This window comes from Garra rufa, chromosome 12, assembly GCF_049309525.1.
Source record: "Garra rufa chromosome 12, GarRuf1.0, whole genome shotgun sequence".
NCBI lineage: Eukaryota > Metazoa > Chordata > Actinopteri > Cypriniformes > Cyprinidae > Garra > Garra rufa.
In genome coordinates this window covers 35,138,991-35,148,386 of record NC_133372.1, presented here as the reverse complement: position 1 = coordinate 35,148,386, position 9,396 = coordinate 35,138,991, and the positions used below count along the sequence as shown (strand labels likewise).

The 9,396-nt window shown below is 35.5% G+C and overlaps 1 protein-coding gene across 1 annotated transcript; it reads left to right on the top strand.

Moving 5' to 3' along the window:
• Nucleotides 1–4,412: 4,412 nt before the first annotated feature.
• Nucleotides 4,413–8,164, top strand: LOC141347454 (tumor necrosis factor receptor superfamily member 1B). The gene is made up of 7 exons (XM_073852475.1): nt 4,413–4,526; nt 4,629–4,739; nt 4,899–5,024; nt 5,110–5,182; nt 6,033–6,277; nt 6,364–6,471; nt 6,590–8,164. Exons 1-7 carry the CDS (start codon nt 4,445–4,447, stop codon nt 6,649–6,651), a joined length of 807 nt encoding a protein of 268 aa, XP_073708576.1. The 5' UTR covers nt 4,413–4,444; the 3' UTR covers nt 6,652–8,164.
• Nucleotides 8,165–9,396: the final 1,232 nt, after the last annotated feature.

The following is a 9,396-nucleotide window of genomic DNA, read 5'->3' as shown; positions in this document are numbered from 1 at the left end:
CAGGTTCTGCACCTGAAGCACAGAACGAGTGCTCAACTTCATTGATCGACCCTTGCAAGGCTTGTTCCGAATGGAACTCATCTTGGAAAACCTCTGTATGACCCTGACCACTGTAGTGTAACTTGGTTTCAGGGTGTTACTGAACCTCTAATAGCCTTGGCCATCTTTGTGGAAAGCAACAATTCTTATTCTTAAATCCTCAGAGAGTTATTTGCCATGAGATGCCATGTTGAACATCCAGTGGTCATTTTGAGAGAATTGTACTTAAAGCACCTAATTTTAACTGCTCTAATACAAGATACACAAGTTTGTATGGTCCTGTCAAGCAGACAAAAACAAACATGATGAATAGGACATATGTGGCTTTGCATGGTTAAACAAAATACTGCTGTTATCACTTAGGGTGTACTCACTTTTGTTGCCAGCTATTTTGACAATAATGGCTGTATGTGGAGTAATTTTCAGTGGACAGTAAATCTATACTGCTATACAAGCTGCACATTGACTACTCTAAAATATATCCAAGTTTAATTTCTATTGTATTGTCCCCTGAGAAGATGTACTAAAATGGTTGCTGAAATGTGAGGGGTGTACTCACTTTTGTGAGATACTGTATATAGAAATTAATAGATTTATTTAGCAAGGATGCTTTAAATTGATCAAAATTGATGGTAAAGACATTTATAATGTTTCTATTTCAGATAATTCACAGAAACCTAAGAAAATTTCTGAAGGATCATGTGACTGGAGTAGTTATGCTTTGAAATCACAGGAATAAATCACATTTAAACTAAATTCAAATAGAAAAACAGTTATTTTAATTAGTAAAAATGCTTTGACAATTTTTTTGACAATTTCTGCTGTACTTTGGATCAAATAAATGCAGGTTTGGTGAGCAGAAGAGATTTATTTTAAAACATTCAAATCGTACTGTTCAAAAACATTTGACTGGTAGTATGTATATATAAACACATAAAACATACAAAATATAATTTATGATGTAGTGGAAATGAAATGTGATATGAAAATTCATGACTTTTACAGAAAACATTTATATGTATGATCAGACTGATAATTGACAAATTCAAATGATTAAAACTTAGAATTTGTGAAAGTGTGATGAAATATGTGTTATCTTTTCAATCAGAATCATTTACAGTTTAATTCTTTTTCAAAAAAGATGAATTAATGTTGGATGGATATATAGTTATACTGAAAGCATCAGGCCTGAAACTGCTGTTTCCTACACATCCTGGGCGCAAGATGAGATTCTGAAGTGTGAAAATCTTGATTTGCAGCTTATGCACTCTATTATGAAATGAAACTTCACCATAGTAATGATCATTTAGTATTGTTTATGTGGTTTGTAGTTGAGAATGTTGTGCTGTAGCCTGTAACATGCAGGGAACTGAAACCTGCCAACAACTGTGGCTGAGGAGAAGCTCAAAATATATAAATACAGTTTATTTTCTTTGTTGATAAGTTAATTGAATCTGTTTGGCAAAAGTTATTGTCCGTATAGTAGCAGCATTATCATTAATTCAGTATCAATGTACTGAAACTACAGAATTTATAGCTCCCCTAAGAAGAACATTTTACAAAGGTAAAAAAAGAAACTGAACAGAAGTAGGTCAACTGAGAGTATTACTGTGTCATTCCCCACCATTACCTTTATTTCATTTTCTATTTTTATCTTCAAAGCTGAGTAAACTGTCTAATGAAGGGCACATTAGTGCAGCAGTCATTTTGTTGGGGAAAACACCTAGTTTAGTGATAATCTGTCTACCTTTCAATTCTTTCTTCTCCTTTTTGTTTTTGTGTCTGTGTGTTTGTTTTTTTCCATTGTCATAACTCTGTACATATTTTTAAGGACTTTTCGAATCCTCTTTCTTATACAGGATCAAAGACTGCTCTTTTTTGCCTCTGACAACCGGAAGAAGCTTTGATAAAATCTGCACTATGTCATGGTAAGTGGAAGCTCTGCACTCTTTTCTGCAATGAGAAAGATGTGGTTCACTGCAGTTATCTTTCTCTCTACCAACTAATTTTCCAATTACAGGATTTTGTTTTTAGTGTTGCCGTTGCTTTGCCCACTCCATTGTCTGCTATAAAATATATAAATATCATCCCAATTCATTAAAGGGATCATCAGATGCAAAACTAACTTTTACATGTTGTTTGAACATTAATGTGTGTTGGCAGATTGTGTACCTAGAACCACCCTACAGTGATAAAAATCCACCCAGTGGTACTTTTTTTAATCTTTAAAAGTAATATCCGCTTTTTAAAATCAGGTCATTCTCAGCTTCTTGTCAGTGTGACTGCACACTGACAGGAGCCGCTCCCAAGATAGCTGATTGACATGAGCGCCTTACCTTAGGCTGTGTTTACACTAGTGCGTTTTCGTTTTAAAACACATAACGTTTGCTACAGTTACGCCTGTTGTTTACACTACTTCGGCATTTTCAACCCTCGAAAACAGAGACTTTTGAAAATGCTGCAGACCCCGTTTTAGTTAACGGACCAAAACGGAGACTTTTGAAAACGATGGCATAGCGGCTCACATTCTCTCTGCGTATCCTTGATGACCATGTAAACAATCACATGATGCTCGTTGTTGTACCTATAGATATGTATAAGTAGATTCCCCATTCGACCACTCCAAGCACATCCTCCATCTAAGCAATAGGGAATCTACCTATAAATATCTATGGTTGTACCTGCATGAATGGTCATATGACATGTGTTTTTGGTTGTGTAGACAGAGATTGTTTCTGAGACGAAGTGAAAACGCTAGTTTAGACGAGGATTGTTTTCATTTAAACGCCATTTTAAAACGAAAACGCACTAGTGTAAACAGGGCCTTAGACCTGCCCTCACTGAGCTGAAACAGTCTGAATCTGATCGCCATTGTGTCGACACAGGTGCAGGGGAAGACAAGAATGTCTCCGATTGAGCGACTGAGGGTGTTCTGTTGTTGGATGTAATAATGAACAGAGCAGTCATCATTTACTCTCGACATCTGAGCTGCTGAATAGGCAGAGGATAACGTTACTTTCATTTTTAAAAGGAAAGGGCCGATCCCAATCTACATATGCGTATGTCTATGTACGAATCGTTCCTGATGCAGCTTCACCCACAGCAGAAGTGAGTATAAACATGGCTAAATGCAGCTAAATAAGTAAACATTACGGCTTATCATCCAGGCAGAGAGGGGCAGGGCGAGCAGAGCTCATTTGTATTTAAAGGAGCATGCAATAAATTGAGTTGATTTTTTGCAGAGCTGATTTTGATGAGGTAAAAGGGTATTTTTTTACACTACTATTGAGAATTTTTATCCAAAGTATATTATAGACTTTTCATTAAGACCCTAAGGAATCATATGAACTTATGGAAAATGGGCATCCGATAACCCCTTGAAAGAGTAAAACAGAACACACTTATTCTCCACACGTGTCTAACGTACCCTTTTTTTTCCTGTAAACTGCAGACGAGTAAACCAAAGAACCTCAAGTACTCTGCTCTAAATGTGTCAGACCTACCTGTTTTCAGTACTGCTGCATAAGAGTGAGTTTTTCCTATGCACAACATCTCATCATCATCATGAGTCATTAGACTACATAGAGAGAGCATCTTCTCATGTTACACTTCGTGTGTCAATTAATCATCAAAATCAATCAAATAAAATCATACCAGACCTGATGTTGTCATGAAGCAAATGTAAACTGTGGGATGCTTGTCGTCTAAAATTTAGAGGGAAAAAACATGAAATGAATGTGACAACAAAGAGTTATCTTAAAAGTGTTACGAAAGAACTGAATTAATACTATTAGATAAGTCTTGGTTATTACATTGAATTTGAAAATATTAAATGGCTGTCCAATAAAATAATTATTAAAATCAATAAAACAAACTATTGTGAGAACATTCACATTCAGAGGCTAGAAAATGAATGTGCTGAAGTGGTAAAAAAAAATTTTTTTGATTGTATTAATACAGCATACGTTACAGAAATTAGCTATTTAAAGACAGCATGAAGCCAGATTTAAAAAAAAAAAAAGTAAAAAATCTTCCAAACTGCCCTGTGCCAAAATGATTTTGAGGCAGTTGTGGTATATGTTAGAGATAGATCATACCAGGTTTAAACTTGTTTAAATTTAAATGTGTTAAAATTATTAGAGTATTTTAAAAGTTAAAAGCTTGTATATTTTCATTACCATACTGATTTTGACATTATCAACACAAGCAAAAACATAGCTCTACAATCCTACATGTTGTTTTCCACAGTTAATGTGGGTGAAGTGGAAAAAAGGTACAGTGGGGGAAGTTGCCTTTGGTTGGGGGTAAATGTCACTTTGTCTGTTGGGTAATTTCAGTTGCTGTTTCCTCTTACACTCAGAGTTGCACGCAGTTACAACACTCTACGACAGTGTTGCATGCTGTCATGGTCTGCTACAGGAAAGTCCTTTCAAGTCTTCTGTGTTTACTGTTACTTCACCAAAATGAAAGCACAGCTTGTCCAGCAGGTATGTATGATTTTTGTTAAATACCTGGATTTGGGATTTACTGTTCGGTTTAAATGGATATTGATCACATAACATCTCATTAAAGATATCTGTTATTTGTAGGTCAGAGGCTCAATTATAATACAAAAAGTTGTGAGCCCTGTCCACCACAACAATTCAACCCTAAAGGTGGAACAGGCAATTTCTGTTTGAACTGCAGCAAATGTAAAAGAGGTACGTGCCACAATCTACCATTTCAGACAGATTTAGTAAATGAGAATGTTACTGTATAATGCTAAAAGATACTGTAAACCACTCACTGGATGTGCACAAAGATCAGAGATGAAAACGTTATTTCTATCTTATCAACAATCTTTTTTTTTCACTCCTCAGGTAGTAAGCAAATCGAGCATTGCACATCTACCAGTGACGCTAAATGCACATGTATGCCAGGCTTTACGCCTATTGATCAGCTAAACGAGATTTGCATTTGTAAAAAAGGTTTTGGAATTAAAAAAGGTACACATATTAAATTCTACCTTACTGAATCACATTAAACAACTCAAGTGCATCTCATGAAACCTGGACTATGTCTCTCTTCCAGAAAAGGAATGCAGAAAATGTGGTGAAGGCTTATTCACAGACAAAGAGGACTCGATTTGTCGAAAATGGAAAGAGTGAGTTTATACAGTTTATCAGGATGTACAGTTTGATAGCCTCAAGCAAATGCCAATTCAAAGGGCTGTTGTCAAGAAACGGTGTTCCCAAACCTAGACCCCGCTCAACAGTGTAGCAGACTCATTGAGGGGGAGCATAAAAATTCCCCAGTTAAAAGGTTGAATGAATTTCTGTCAGTGATGACCCTAAAGCATATTAATGATTCTCGGTGGCTTTCAATTTATAATCAGCGCCCTCTTGCGCAAGACTGATGAGTCAGCACCGCGACTTCAAAGGGGTAGTTCAGTCAAAAATGAAAATTGTGTCATCATTTACTCTTTCCAGTGTCATTCCAAAACTATGATTTTTTTCCACCTTTGGTGAACAATTTTTTAAAATTGAAACCATCTGAAAAGCTGATACGCTTTCCATTGATGTATGGTTTGTTAAGATAGGACAATGTTTGGTAGAGATACAACTATTTAAATATCTGGAATCTGATGGTGCAAAAAAAAAAAAAAAAAAAAAAAAACACACTGAGAAAATCACCTTTAAAGTTCAAATTTATGGTAGGAAATTTACAAAATATCATAGAACATGATCTTTATTTAATATCCTCATGATTTTTCCCATCATTTTGACCCATACAATGTATTTTTGGCTATAGCTACAAATACACCTATGCTACTTAAGACATTTTGAAGAATGTTTTAGCTGAAACTTTGCATGAGCATGACATTTATTAAAATTTGTGTTGTGCAGAAGAAAATTCATACAGGTTTGCAATGACATCAACATGAGAAAAATGGCAGAATTTTCCCATAACAGTTGTTTTTATGAAAAGAACTGCAATATTTGTTTGCTCTGTAGGTGTAAAGGTGGAACTGCAATCCCAGGTAACAGCACTTCTGATGCTGTCTGCAAAGATGCCTCGAAAGAGGTGACTGAAGCTCCCAAAACCCACACTACCCCATTTCGGACAACCACAGTCTCTACCCCTTTACAGAAAACCACAACCTCTACCACATTCCAGACCACCACAGTCTCTTCTACAGCCGTTTCAAGAACTACAAACTCCTCTACCTACAACTCAAAAGAAAACACCTACAGCTTGTGTAATTTTCCTTTATTGCATCCAGGTTTAGTAATCAGTTACAATTTGCATCGTTCTTGCTAAGATTTAATTAATATTTCATTGTAGGGCTGGTTATGCTATTCGCTGGTATTCTTCTGCTGGCTGGACTCCTGTACCACAAGTGTAAAGTCACCCACTGTATTCATAACCACAGGAAAGTGGATTTTCGAAAAGGTGAAGTACCCTTAGTTTCCTTTTTGACCACGTGTGTGTGTGTGTGTGTGTGTGTGTGTGTGTGTGTGTGTGTGTGTGGCTACTCTATATTCATCTTTCTTACATTTATTTTCTCTAGAAAGTGAATGCAGAAAGCCTGTTGAAGAATCTGGGGAAAAGTGCCTGTCTTTGCTTGTCTAACACAGTTGTTAATGGCCTCAGTGTTTCTTTTTGTGGAATATTTTGTATGCATGCAGTATTAGTTGTTATATAACTTGTTACAGTGCTGTTAACTTCATTTAATTTCCACTTAATAACACCACTTAAAGGGATAGTTCACCCAAAAATGAATATGAACACAAAAGATATTTCAAAGAATGTTAGTACTCAAACAGTTGACAGTAGCCAATGGCTGATTTTTTTTTATTATGAAAGTCAATGGCTACCGTCAACTGTTTGAGTACTAACATTCTTCGAAATATCTTCTCTGGTGTTCAACAGAAGAAAGAAACTCATACAGATCAACATGATGGCACAATTTTCATTTTGGAGTGAACGATCTCTTTAAAAAAAAATAAAAGTAGTTAATGCTTAATTATTATTGTCTTTAATGGTAGAGGAAACCTTGTTATAATTAATATGTGACCCTGGACCACTAAACCAGTCATAAGGGTCCTTTTGAAATGCATGGTTTGTTAGGATAGGACAATATGGTTGAGATACAACTATTTGAAAATCTGGAATCTGAGCATGCAAAACATCTAAATTTTGAAAGAAATTGCCTTTAAGGTTGTCCAGATGAAGTTCTTAGCAATGCATATTCTAATCAAAAATTAAGTTTTGATGTATTTACAGTAGGAAATGTATTAAATATTTTTACGGACCATGATCTTTGCTTAATATCCTAATGATTTTTGGCATAAAAGAAAAATAGATCATTTTGACCCATACAATGTATTTTTTGCTATTGCTACAAATATAGCCATGCCAGGGTCACATATTGTTATTGTATTTTTATGTGCTTCAGTGGATGTTGTAAGAATAATAAATAGTAAATAACTCTATTTAAATGGCAAATAGAGTCAAAAGTAGCTTACATCAGGGGTTGTTTAAGACCCCGTTTACACCTGTTTCGGGCATCCGGTTTGAAACATTAGGGGTCCAAAACAAACTGAGATTCAGGTGAAGGTGTTCAGAGTCATTGCACTTGTAGTGCAAATGTTTATCCATTTGAATTCAGATGGCTAATTTAATATAAGCCGTGAATTGATTTCAATTCATTACTTGGACATAGATCTACTTCGAAATCTGCTGATTAGTGAATTTAATGCAAACTTTAGATCGAATGAACTTCGGTCGACGACTGTAGGCAGATCGATGGATGGTGTAACCTTATAGAGTCATTTCCATATCGCCACAGTTGTTTACCACAGACAAGTCCTGTGGTGACTCATGCATTCCTGTGAGAAATGTGATAAATTAACTGAGTTTCCCATATTTAGGTGGGCTAAGGACAATCTCTGAGAACCTTTTCTTTTCTGTTTTTGCTCGTGTAGCCTAATTGTAAAGATGTAATGTTTCTGTGAAATAAATGGGCTGCATAAACAGTGACATTTTTGTAGGCAGTAATATTTGTAGTGTTTTATTTCATGTTTGTTGTCATTCGGTGCAGTGCGTCTGATTATATGGTGTCTAATGTAATGTACAACTTTAAATAAAGGTCTAAAACGAAAATATTGTTATCAGGTTATTTTTAAGTATTTTGGACTGAAACTGCCATATTTTTCAATACTTTTTCTTTTATTTTTAATGATATTTGTTATATTCATGTTTTTGTTTTCTTGTTATTGTATTAACTGCTGTCTCAGAACTCAAAATTAAGACTAACCAAAGACCACAGAATACATTTAACATTTAACATTTAATTCATGCACATCTTCGTATTTCAAGTGCACTTAGCAACGTCAGAGCGGGTATAGTCCCCTCCTACATTTATGTTTCTTCCGATAGTCGACAACATCCCCTGCTGTCTCTAGAAACGCAAAACACGCCGAGGTTCTGGGGAGGCGACAGTTTTCGGTTGAACTTCTTAAAAATTTCCATCCACGCACAAGAACTCACGTTCCAGGCCTTGAAGCTAAATGCCGTTATGCACCTTCCTCTTATAAAGCCACAAGGCTGTTAACAGTTTAATTTAAACCTCGCATCTGTTTACTTGGTTTCGTGCTAAAGAAAAACTCGAGTTTGACTGCTTAGATAAGACTTGTGAGAAGTGAGACTATACCAACTACTACAAGACTATTTTTTTTTTTTTTTTGGACAAATATAGGAATGAAATGTACCGAAAATTAGTTTTTTTTTTATGATATTCATCATATGAAATGTTTTAAGAAGAACCTATGTGGTGTTTCTAGATGCGTTTTCTATTTGTTTCATCCACTACCCTTTTAGAAAGTGATGACGTCTCATTTTGCGTCAGAGTGCGACTACCTCTGCACAGGTGAAACTTTTTTGTAAAGGATCTGAAATGACAAGTCAAGTTTGTTAACCACAAAAAGCCCTGACAGACCAGCTCGATCCACAATTTCAGAAAAAAAAAATGAAAGTAAAAGCAGCTAAAATCAGCCTAGGCTGGTTGGCTGGTATTAGTTGGTTTAAGCTGGAAGTAGCTGGTTTTAGGCTGGGAGACCACCAGCTAAAACCAGCCTGGCCAGGCTGGAAAAGTGGCCAAAACCCCTCTAAAACCAGTCTGCTGACTATGGAGCTCATATTATGACAATACTTTTTGAATTTGAATTGTACAAATTTGAATTATTGACAAGTGTCATTTAACAAAACTTAATATTATATGGCATTTAACATAGTTCTGAATTTTTTTTAACTTGAATATTGAACATTTGAAATTGAACACAACTGAATTTTCAAATCGCTGATTTTCTAATAGAC